The sequence below is a fragment of the Notamacropus eugenii genome, chromosome 1 (genome assembly GCF_028372415.1).
Source record: "Notamacropus eugenii isolate mMacEug1 chromosome 1, mMacEug1.pri_v2, whole genome shotgun sequence".
Taxonomy (NCBI): domain Eukaryota; kingdom Metazoa; phylum Chordata; class Mammalia; order Diprotodontia; family Macropodidae; genus Notamacropus; species Notamacropus eugenii.
The window spans coordinates 650360287-650373311 of NC_092872.1; the positions used below are offsets into that span (position 1 = coordinate 650360287).

General features: G+C 37.3%; 1 protein-coding gene across 4 annotated transcripts in view; it reads left to right on the forward strand.

Annotated features, from left to right (window-relative positions):
* The window catches only part of EFEMP1 (EGF containing fibulin extracellular matrix protein 1), a 66800-nt gene that overhangs the window by 41788 nt on the left and 11987 nt on the right, over window positions 1–13025 (forward strand). For all 4 annotated transcript variants that reach the window (XM_072635516.1, XM_072635514.1, XM_072635515.1 and 1 more), the window contains 3 exons: window positions 6963–7085; window positions 10733–10852; window positions 11819–11938. In XM_072635516.1, coding sequence (XP_072491617.1) covers window positions 6963–7085; window positions 10733–10852; window positions 11819–11938 — 363 coding nt within the window. The remainder of the gene's footprint in view (window positions 1–6962; window positions 7086–10732; window positions 10853–11818; window positions 11939–13025) is intronic.

Consider the following 13025-nt stretch of genomic DNA (forward strand, 5'->3'; position numbering starts at 1 on the left):
GCAAGGGCCTAATAAGTTCTCTTTTGAGTAAAATACATCAGCTCCATTTGACCTCCATTTTTGCTTTTGTTATCTAGTGGTTTTCAGTTATATTCCAATTAAATGAACTATTACGATACAATGAGAGTGCGTGAATTCAAACTACTAAAAGTTTGTTGAATTTGAATTTTAGTAGAAAGCACTTTAGAAATATTCCCTTTGTAGTTTATCAGTGCCTAACACATTGGCTCTCAAACGCTTGTTGATTTGTTGATTTGATATCAAATTGTCATGAAGAAGGAATTATACATTTAAGTTTATTTAAAGCATTCAACTTTTTAAAAGAATGATGAGAATGAAGATGGCTTTAAAAAATATTAAGAAAAGTTTACAAATGTGCTGTACCCAAGATTATTTTCTATAGGGGAAAGAGAAGAGGTATGCATTTAATACCTACTACCAGCCAGGCACTATGCTCAGCACTTTATGGATATTATCTCGTTTGATCCTTACAGCAACCTTGGAAGGTGGGTGCTATTATTTTCATTTTTTACAGCTGAGGAAACTGAGGCAGAAGTGTTCAGTGACTTGCCTGGGATCACACAACTAGTAATTGTCTCAGGCTAGATTCTAACTTAAGTCTTCCTAATTGCAGACCCAGTCCTCTAGTCACTGACATCCAAACTGCCACCTTTATAAAAAGTCTATTTAACTATATTTAAGGTGCATGACTATGTAGAGGGACACTAAAGAACTGAGATAATGAAATGGCAGTTGTAAAAATGAGATTAAACTGAGAGTTTTAATTAGAAAATAAAAAGCTAAAATAGTTGGAATATTTGGAAACAAGCCAACACATCTGTGAAAACAAATCAGACAAATTCTAAACAGCATTAAGCAAGAAGTAAGACTTTTAAGCATAGGTAGATAATGAAGCCAGAACTATTGCAAGTGAGGACAGATTTATCAATGCAAGAAACCTCGACATTCCCTAAACTCATCTTCTGAGTTATATTAGGCAGCTCTGAGGCCTTCTTTTCATTCAATTATTCAACAATATTTACATAGCATCTGTGTGTAAGGCATAGGGACTGTGTGGTGATACCAGAAAAGCTCCATGGTACCTATAATCTCAATCCTCAAGAAACTTGCCATAAATTTCAGAAGATAAGAACTGTTGATATCCAATCATCTGGGATTTTGTCAGTCTGTATACTTCTTCCATTGGCACAGAACAAAGGCTTTATTTCTACTTGAATTTGACACCACTGCCCTAGAGGTCAAACTAATCCAACCCCCTTTCCCCAGGAGAGAACTGTGCCTTAACCATCCCAGACAGACTGGCATAGATCCAAATCTCAAAATATTCTAAGGAAGGAATAACTGTAAGTGTTGTGTCTGATATTCGCTAGACAGTTAGATAGTTGTTATTTATATCAAATATAAATCCTTCCTGCCATTTTCTCTCATATGTTCCCAGTGTGAAAGGGTCCCAGTTGGAAACCAAGTACAAACTGAAGTTTTTAAATGCATGCAAATCAAGACACACCTGGCATTTTCCCTGCCAGAATTTTTTTTAAATCTCCATTAAATAAAAATTGTAAAACATCAACATTGTTCCAGGTACTATAACCCCACTCAAGCATATGATCTTTGTCCTAAAGGAAAGTGGTGTTTGTGTGTGTGTATTTTTAATCTTTCTGTGATCATTATGAAAGGGGAACAGGGTAGACATTATGTCCACTTTCTAGATAGAGAGAGAAAGGGAAAAAATATTGGAATCCCTGCCAAAGACTACACAATGAAAAGCCAAGCCATAAAGAATTCATGTCCCCTGCTTCCCAGTACTACTTTTACCTTTATTCTATAACATCTCCAAAAAATGATCATGAATTATTCCTTCTTAATACAGATCCAGCACTGAGGATCTTCATAAATCAAAAAAGGCCCTGGGGAGAGCTTTACAGAAATGTTTTGAGTGAAGTTAATTCTTGCACTGGTGAGAACTCACTGAAATGCCCATGTGCAGTGCAAAGTTATCAAGTTGTGGAAAGAACATTGCAGAGATTAAAATGTTGCATAAGACAGAGAGCGAGCAGCATGAGTCAGGGGTTTGGGAAATATGAGTCACAGAATAAGGAGAAACTGCCAAACTCATGTTTTAGAAAATGAGAAACTAAGCAAAGACTGAATGGACATAAGTGAAATGGGGACACGCAATTGTCCCCATGAAGCTCTGAGAGAAACCAAAATATGTACTACCATGAAACAGTCAATGAGCATTTATTAAGCACCTACTATGTGCCAGGCATTGTGCTAAGCTCTGAGGATACAAAGACAGGCAAAGCCCTCAAAGAGTTCATTTTGTGGGGGGACAATATGCAAACAAACATTCAAACAAGCTACATACATATAGGATAAATAGGAAATAATCAAGAGAAAAGGCATTAGGGTCAGTGTTTCAAAGCATCTGAAAGGGGAAGCAAAGCATAGGTCAGACAGATTTATTTGAAGCAATGATGACTGAACTGAAGATTGTATTGCCAAAGTTAGCAGTAGGGACACCACTGTCTATATTAATCACTGGAGAAAGGAAAGAGGTGGCCACATTTCTGGAAAATGAGGGAATGTCAGGTATTGGAATAAGGAAATGTGGCTTGACTTGTGTTTTATAACATTTTACAAAGTTTCATTATTTTTAGTGTTTTGTAGCTCATTTTAATCTCTGTACTGTATTATTACATGTTGAAGCCATAGCCCTTGGCTTGGCCTTCTAAGTTTTCTACCACCTGGCCTCATTTCTTCTTTACATGGAGGGTTGGTTTCAGCCAGTTCAATCTAATTACCGTTCTCTACAGACAACCTATTTGTTCTTGATCCTCTGTTCTGTGTATACCATTCCCTCTGCCTAGGAATCTCCTTCCTACTTTTTATAACAAACCAAATCTTCCAAATCCAATCCAAATTTCAACTCCTCAAGAAACCTTCCATGATATCCACTTGTGGTTACACTTTTATTCTGTATCTCACAATTTATGGTTAATCCTATGATCATGAGATCCCATACTTAGAGCTGGCAGAAGTATTAGAGTCATTGAGTTCAGTTGAGGAAACTAAGAAAGCTTAAGTGACTTTCCCAAAAGCACACAGGTAGTAAGTGTCTGAGGCAGGATTTGATTTTGAGCATTCTTGACTCCAAGTCCAGTACTTTATGCACTATTTATTCCATGCTACCTCCAAGACAGTACCAACTCTGAGATTTATTTCATTGGTAACTCCAAGCTCAAGAATTCCTAAGATAGGCATTGTATCCTCTAAAGATGGAGGAACATTCTGCTTCTCAGAGAAAGAAGACAGCAATTCACATGGTCCAGTGCAGTGCCCTGATTGGAACACAAAACCAAATAAAAGCTCTTGATCTTTCTAAAAGAGCATCACAATAAGCTACCCCAAAAATTTCACCTTAACCAGATGTTGGAAGCCATGGTAACCATAGCTGAGCAGCATCTGGCAACAGTCAAGAAGACCACATCCTGCAGTGTCCAGCAAAGCAGTGTCTGGAAACAATCTAGAGTCCTATTGGACCCTAGAAACCAAAGTCAGTGAGAAGCTTTGTAAAGACATTAGAGCTCCTATAGCATTGGAGATAGGAGCTGTCCCTCCCCAGGTATATATTGTCCACACACATGCCTTTCTATTCCTTTATGTGTATCTGTTCTCTGTACACAGCCTGAGTGTATTTGTGGGAGAGGACACCCCAGGTCAATAAGAGAAGTGTTTTATTTGTTTTTCTTGCCCTACTTTTTCAGTAAATACATTTTCTTTGAACTCATTGTGTCCTCTGACTATTAAAGGTAAACTCACTGGTGAGGACTCATGAGCGCAGCTTTAAGAATATAGGCTAACAGAGTGCCTTGAATATGGGGTAACTATTCCTATCCTGTGAGTTAGGGGGTACACTCAATACAACAGATAAATATTTAAATAACCTGTGAGAATAAGGAAGGGTATTTGGAACTGGGGAAACAGCATGAGCCAAGGCAAGAATAAGTAGAAGAAAGAATTGGCAGAGTTAATGATTCATTGATGCCCCTTACACCTAGTACCCATGGTGCTCAATAAGTGTTTAGATGTGTTACAGAAACAATATTATTACATCACAGAGGTGTCACATGGCCCATGGGCTGCGTTCAGCCTACAACACTCCCTAGTGTGACCTGAGCTAGACCAAAACATAATTCCAATCTGATTTTAATGTGTTGGTGTATTAATTTTTAAAAAAAAAGAAATACATAAACATGTATGGTTTCTAAGTCAGTATGTAACCCCTCAGGAATCCTTACATACTGTACAGTTTAGTGACCCTCCTTTCTTTTTAAATGTGGCATTACTGCTGTATTCCATACATCTTTCAAATCCTGACAAGATTTTTTTAACACTTTAGCTTTGATGCATAAGGTATTTGGTTTTAATCTTTCTGAGTAATTAATTTGTTTGTTGAGAGCAAGATCTTGTTGCTTAAAGCTGCTTCCTAAACCCTGGAGTAACTTCTCCGACGTTGCTGCCTATAGAAAGTATAATACTGATTACAGAGGCTGACGAATGCCTGGATATCACTACCGGGGATGCGAAGACAAAATGAAACCTTGCCTGAAGGATCTCATATTCCTGATTTATTATAGGATTAGAGGGAGGAGGAGGAAGGAATGAGGCATATGCTTTATTGAATTCTAAGTAACTTCAGTTAACACTAGTAGTGTTTATCTAATATCAAATCCTTGCCTACTAAATGGACTTCCCTAGAGATGAGTGGACATGGTGCTCAAAAGGCAAAAGGTTTAGGCAGCACTGTTATTTCCTTATGAAAACTAATTAATTCAGAACTTATAAGAAAACTCAAATTCTCAATCAGTTTTATCAAAGAAGATTTTGGAATACAAAATAAAGAAAAATGTAGGAGAGTCTCAAACTATAAAAAATGTGAATGGGGTGGAGACATTATGAATAGAGAAGTCTTGGGAAAGTCTCAGTCATTTATGAGGTTTCCTTAGAAAATGGAGCAATACAAACAGAGATCCGTAACTGACAGCCAGCCCTTGCTAAATGGGGAATCTTGCCATATCTGAATCTAACATTTCAGTATCTCTAAGGGCAGTTATCACTGTAAGTCCTGGCAAAGTTTCTTGACCTAAAACAATAGGAATCCTGCAGTCATTTTGCATGAGAGAGTCATAAAGTACTGAAGAAATCCCTACAGGAATGTTTTCATCAGCTGCAAACGAGAATATAATAGAAGGCATAAAGATTTCCAAGGGGAGGTAGGCTCCACCTCTGGCACAATCCATAGAAAGAAAATAGCTGGTAATTACTGCTTCTCAAGAGACTGTTAAACAGCCAAGGAATCTTACAATATATTCAGAGGAATATGTCAGTACGTGTCCATAGGTGTCACATTGGTATATATCTGTCTGTCAAGTCTATTTATCTAGCAGCATAATTTTGGTTAAATTAAGAATCTGACAGGGCACTTGCATAAACCCAATGCAAGGTTAAAAGTTAATCTTTTGAGAGTTGATAGGAAACAGGTGGATGTCTACACTTGTCTATTAGCACCTGCCCCTCCCTCTTCCTCAGGGAAAGAACCTGTCATATCATTTCAATGTCCAGTCAGTTTGAACTGATGTCTGAAAATCCTACCCTCTGCCTGAACCCGAGCTCTTTTATTGTTCCTATTGGCAGAATAGGGCAACTCAGGAAGATATTTATGCTTTAGTAATCGACATAGACATGTAAAAGACAAGTCTGCAGCAAAGTCTGAACCATAATTAAACCTGCCAGATTTGAAGATGTGCTCTTCAAATATTTGCATACTTTCTACGTGTTCAGGAGAGGCAAGCATTGGAAGCTATTTTCTACTGAATCATGTGGTCAAAATCATTTTCATTTAGTACATTAAAAAATCCATCATGTTTTCCAAAGCACCACCCAGGGTCTGCCACTGTGATGTTCTAAAATCCCCAATGCTTGTATGAACAGCCAGTTCAACTAAGAAATTTGTCAACAAGAAATCATAAGTTTTGAGGAATTTGTTGATGTAGTTTACCATCTTCAGTTGCTGAAAGATTGCATAATCCCTTCATTTACAACTTTTACAATAATGTCATTCAAAGTTATGGTTCTATGATATAGAAAAGAAAACTGAAATTGTAAAAAATGCAAATTTTGTATATCTTAGGATACATATTACACTATATAGTACATATACATATATGTATACACACCCAGAAACACACGCAAAAATCACAATTTAAGCTCAAATTATAATTCTTTCAGGTAACTGCATCATGTGGTAGATTGAAGTTTAAAAAAAAACCTTCCATCCTGTTCTCTTATAACATGCCTAATATGAGATTTTCACACATGTATGCATATTAGAAAGGGAAGTGGGAGTGCATAATCTGACATTTTAAATTCTGTTAGAAAAACTAGGAAGCTTTGAGAAATTAAACATTTTAAGTGATAGTACTCTGTTGTACCTCACTAGGATATAGTCAAATGTGTTTCAATTCATTCTGAAACTTGCAGTGGTTTTGCTCTTTATATTCAAATATGAAATTTGCAAAAACAGCAATAGTATTTGTATGTCAGGAAACAGATAAACTGGGGAAAATATGAGATTAAAATTTGACTATTGATACAGTTCAGTAGAATTTGAGTTTGAGTTCATCATTGTGGGTGTTCCTTCCATTGGTTCATATGGTAGACCCTCCGAATATTCTTGTGCTGTTCATTATTTATCACTGCCTTTCTTTAAGTCCTTTAAGGAGGATCAACGCAACCCAATGTGTTATTTATCCAGTCCTCTAGTAACAATGTCTTCTGAATAAAATGGAAACAGAAAACTTCAAAACAAAGAGATAGAAATGGTAATATCTTTCACAACAGGCTAAAACTACTTCTCTATGTCTATTTGTTTTTGAAAGACATCGACGAATGCACGACAGGGACTCATAACTGTAGGGCAGACCAAGTCTGTATCAATTTAAGAGGATCTTTCAGCTGCCAGTGTCGCCCTGGTTATCAGAAGCGAGGAGATCAGTGTGTTGGTAAGTACTCTAGTGGGATAAAGTCTGCCAATTCTGGATGACATTTCATTTTTAAGTGTATGGATTCTTATGATAAACTATCTCTATATTCATAAAAGATGACAGCTAATCGTGGGGGGAGAGGACAGGGAAAGAGAAGAGCACAAGCCTTTATTAAGCACCTAACTATATGCCCAACACTGTATTAAGTACTTGAGAAATGTTACCTACTCTCCTGCCACCAACCCGGACCTGAATGCTAAGGAAAGTGCCTGGCCATTATTTGGACTCTAATCTTTGACTTTGTTGACTAAACCTTAGGGTTAGAAAAAGACAACCTGAAAAATCAGCAGGAACTCAAATTTTGCTCACCTCTTTCTTTGTCAAATAATAACAGTTTATTGAACAGAAATGACACATAAAAGTCACTATTGATGAAGGACAGATAGAAAAAAAAATCATGCTCACAGTCTTTTCAAGAATGTACAATTAAATATTGACAATAAAGTAAATAGAGACTGTAAGTTACTTGAGAGCAGGGACTGTGCTTTACCTTTCTTTGTATCTATAGCTCTTAGCAGTGTTTGCTGCATAATAAGTGTTTAATTAATGCTTATTGACTGACTTGACCAACATCCCTTAAAAATGCACAAAAACACATGGAATATCAACACACAATCATAAGTTAATAACAAATAACTGTGAAAGTTGGATATTCACGCTGGAGCCTTCTTATAAAACTGTTTACAATAGAATAAAATTCAGAAATTTTACAAGCTTGTGTCAAAGGTTCCAATTCAGATCATGCACATTCATTTTGAAGATTAATTACTTACAGAATCTCAGTATAAATCTCTTTTGCCATCAGTTAGCTCCACCACATAGTAGGATCAAAGACATTAAAACTCAATATGAATTATATATAACAGAATGCTAAACTAATTAGATGTTTTCCTGAAAAAATTAACCCTTCCCTCTATTTCTTTATTGCTCTATTGCTTTAGTTACATTTATATTGGAAAAAACCATCAAATATCTGCCAGGTCCAGAGCACCATGCTTAGAATCAGAGATAAATATAATGTTTAGAGAAGATATGATCCATGATGCTGAGTAATTTACAGTCTAGTAAGACCATGTGACACACAATCAAATATCTAAAATATAAAATAACAGCTGAGAAACATCGTGGTAGAGTGGAAAGTATCCTATTCTTGGAATCAGAAGACCTGGGTGGGAGTCCTGGTTCTTAAAAGTTATAACACCATGAGCAAGTCACTTAGCCCTCTGAGGCTTCACTTTACCCATCTTTAAAATAAGGAGGTTGGAATAGATGACCTCTAAAGTCCCTTGCATCTCTAAATCTAAGATTTTATGAGCATATAAGGTGTACAAGCAAAGGGCTAAGCGAGATATAGTTGAAAGGTCATTACTGAAAGGGTAATAAGGGAATGTGTCATGGAAGAGGTAGCACTTAAGTTAGAATTTTAAATGATGGATAGGATTCAAAGAAAGGGTTTCAGGTATAGGGAATAGTATTGGCAAGAGCAAAGAGCCTTGAAAATGTGTATGGAGAAAGGTAGTAGAGCAATTTGGCTGAAGCCTGTAACAGATGGAAAGGAATTATAAGAGTTAAATATAGAGTGGAACCAGATTGTAGGTGACCATGAATGCCAACTAGAAGAGCTTAATTTTCCTCAGTAGGCAATTGAGAGCCATTGTAGTATTTTGCCCAAGGAATGGCCTGACCAGACTTAGCCATAAGGACAATTGATCTGGCAGTGATGGAAATGGATTGACTTGAGGGCAGAGAGAATGGCAGTAGGAAGACCAGTTGGGAGGCTACATCAATCATCTAGGCAGGTGCTAATGAGCAGGTCATATGGCATTGGAGTGAAGAGGTATTGCAGACATTGATTCAATAGAGCTTAGAGTATTTATTAGCTATGAGAAGATGAGGGGTGGGAGAGAGGAAGAGAGAGTCAAAGACAATGCCAAGAGAGAGCTTGTAAATATTGATGCCCCTGATAAAAATTAATGAATGTAGAAGAAAAGGCAGGTTTGAGAGAAGGTTTATAAATTTAGATCTGATATCTAAGTTTGAGGTGCTAAAAGTATATTTAGAACCGAAACTTTGGAGCTCAGCAAACAGATCTTAGCTGAAGGTCCATATTTCAGTATCATCTACATAAAGGTGACAGGTGAAAGCATGGAAGTGGATGAGAGATTAGAGAAGCAAAGAAGGTTCAAGGATAAAACTTGAAGAATACTCATCCAAAGAGGTCAAGATAAGGAAGGGTAGACAACTAAAGAAACAAAGAAAGAAGAGTGATAGAGATAGGAGAACCAGAGAAGCCTGGTGTCTTCAAAGTCAAGGGAAGAGAAAGTATCTAGAAAGCATCTGAGGTTTGGCAGGTAAGAGGGAGGTAAAAAGAATCAGATACTACAGAAGCCAAAGAGGATGAAGACTTTTAGAAAGGTCACTGGACTTGGTTATTATTAGTGGTAACCTAAGAACTAATAATAACTAGTATTTGTGTAGTCCTTTAAGGTTTGCAAAATGTTTTATGTATTATCTCATTTGATCCCCACAAAAGCCTTTGAAGGTGGGTGTTATGATTATCCCCATTTTACCAATAAAGCCAAAAGAACTTAAGTGATTTCCTCGGGGCCACAAGCTGGTAAGAGTCTGAAGAAGGATTTTAACTCAGGTCTTCCTGAGTCCAAGTCCAATACTCTATTCATTATACCACTTCAGAAGAAAATTTTAGTGACTGAGTGGGAGTGAAAGTCATATTTTAAGATATTTTGGGGGAAGAGTACATGATGAAGCAGTAAAGATAACAATTTAAGCTACTTTACCAAGGATTTTAGCTATGGAAGAGGAGAGAAATGGGATGATAGCTGGATGGTGTATAAAAGTCAAAAGATTTTCTTTAGAGTTAGGAAGATCTGAATATGTTTGTTAGTAGATAGGACGGAAGTTAGTTTGAAGAGAGTGTGTGAGAGAGAACTTCCAGACCAAAGCCCTGCAAAGATGGTGAGATATAAAGGTATTACCATTAGCTAAGAGGAGAAATAACTCTTATGATCCAGGAGGGAGTGTGGGTAGTGCTACTTTTCTAAAGCGTGATTTTTGTCAGCCCCATTTTACAGGGTATTCAGTGATGGGGCTAAATTCAGGTTTCCGGGCTCTTGGACATGGATCTTTTCCAATGTATCACCCTGAAATTTGATTTCTGGTTTATCTTATTCATGTTTTAGATACTCTGGAGATATAACCCCCTAAATGACGCATGAGTATTTGAAAGTAATCGTTGTATTCTCTTTAAATTTTACACACACACACACACACACACACACACACACACACACGATATTGCTCATAACTGATTTGCATAAATAATACATCACTCTTCTTAGAAGCTTGTGATGAGTGAAGAAAAAGACATCTTCCCACCTTCCTAACATCATGGTGAAATTTAGACCAAGGAATATTCAAGGTAATGTTAACTATACCCCAAAGTACCAGGTATAGAAAAAAAATGTTTTTTAATTTCCACTTCTTCATGAGATTTATTTGTATTTACACTTGTAAACTGGAGGTATAAACACAAACTACTGGGGAATATGACTAAGGAATGATATTTTTGTTCTGTGATGTCATAGACATAGATGAATGCAGCATCCCTCCTTACTGCCAGCAGAGATGTGTGAACACACCAGGTTCCTTTTATTGCCAGTGCAGTGCTGGATTTCAGTTGGCAGCAAACAACTACACCTGTGTAGGTAAGCCTTCTCAGGAAGCGACAGCCCCCTTCGCTTATTGAGGTCTCCAAAAGAAGCATATCTCCCACCAGGGCATGGTTATTTCCACTTTGGTGTTTTTTAGTGAACTGGTTTTCATCAGGATCCTTTAAACAATCCCCAAACAGAAAAAGACAATAACCAATCTATTTTCCAAAACATATCAAGATGTGAATGGAAATTTTTTTTGCTCTTGGTTTTATTTCTTCTCTGTGTATGCATTAAAAAAACTACAGAGCAGTTGATGTACACACACCAATTAGTCAACAGCATGTAAAATAAGGGTTGGAGGTGCCAGAGGGACTGGGGGTTATTGCAAGTTCATGTACATAAACTTTCCACTGACAGCACCTCCAGTTCTCACAAGCTGCTTCTTTCTTTTCAGAATGCACTGTCACGGCATACAATTTTAAGATTGGCATGACATGGAAAGAATCTAGCACAGGAAAAATGCCTTTTCACAATATTTTCAGTGCCTCATAGCATTGCAAAACTCTGTATGGGTCTCAAAGGCCCATGTTATAATTGTAATGGAATTTAACAGAACCTATTTAAAAAGTAATAAATAGCACAGATAAATCTTCACCACAACATGCTGAGAGACCATATCAGTGTGTGTTTCTTATATCAATTATTTATAGACTTGGCATTTTGTACCTGAAAGAAGAAAGATGCTGGAATGTACAGTTTAATAGCAGCACTAAATTGTTTTTGGAAAGGTTCATCACACGTTAGAATAGCTGTCATTCCTCGAAAAATGATTCCAGTGTTTCTAAAAAGGAATGTAAAGCCCCGATCTGAAATTGTTCCAGCAGCTATGAAATCTAAATTGATGTTCTTCAATGAGCTTCTGCAGGGCAAAGGATTCAGCTAGGGAAATCAACCACTTGTCATCAGCTGGTACAAAGAAAGAAAATATGTTTCAAGATACAAAACCTGTCCTTTCAGATATCAATGAATGCGATGCCAGCAATCAGTGCGCTCAGCAATGCTACAATATCCTCGGTTCGTTCATCTGTCAGTGTAACCAGGGATATGAGTTAAGCAGTGACAGACTCAACTGTGAAGGTGAGTTACTTCTTAAATCATATCTAGTGTGAAGAGTGCAAGGATAGGGGTGACAGAGTGGGGAGGAGCCCTGAACTTTTTGTGAAATGAATTTTTGCTCAAAGAAATTCAACTTTGAATTCCAATTAATATAGTATAGCTATAAAAAGTAGGGCAGCTAGGTGGCTCAGTGAATAGAGTGCCAAGGCTGAGGTCAGGAAGACTCATTTTCCTGAGTTCAAATCTGGCCTCAGACACTTGCTAGCTGTGTGACCCTACACAAGTCACCTAACCCTGTTTGCCTCAGTTTCCTCATCTGTAGAATGAGCTGGAGGAAGAAATGGCAAACAATTCCAATATCTTTGCCAAGAAAATCCCAAATGGGATCATGAAGAATTAGACATGACTGAAAATGACTGAACAACCACAAATAGAAGTAGATTTGTAGTATGAGTTATCAGTGGGAAATGGAAGAAACCAAAATAAATATGATGACGAGTAGGCCATTTAGCTTTCATCATAGAAGAATGTGATGTAGGCAACTGAGTACTGGATAGGGATTCAAGATGCTTCTGTCCCTGCCACTTTCTGTTCAGTGATGTGACCATGATGAAATCACTTCAACTCTTGGACCTCAGTTCCTATAGGGTTCTGATCCCAGTTCTACTATTTACTACCCATGTCACAGTGCCATGGTCTTAGAAGTGAAAGTGACCTTAGAGGTCATTCAGTCCAGTCCCCTCATTTTTCAGATAAGGAAACTGAGATCCAGAGAAGTAAAGCAATTTGTCCCAGGACACACAGGAAATGAGTGGAAAGAGTCAAACTTGGATCTTAGTACTCCAGATCCAATACACTTTTCATTCTCTCTGTGACTTAACTGTTCAATGTCTCAGTTTACTCATTTGTAAAAGATGTAGGACTATGTGATTTCCTGTTTCCAAAGATAGAATCTTATATAATCCAGAATCATGGAGGTACTGAACTGAGATTTTTTTCTTTGTTATTTAGTTGATATGGGAAGAAAAAGTAGCTTTTTCCCTTGAAGAGCATGCATGTGCATAGTCCCACAAGTATAATTCAAAAGGCATGAGATTTTCCTGAGGGT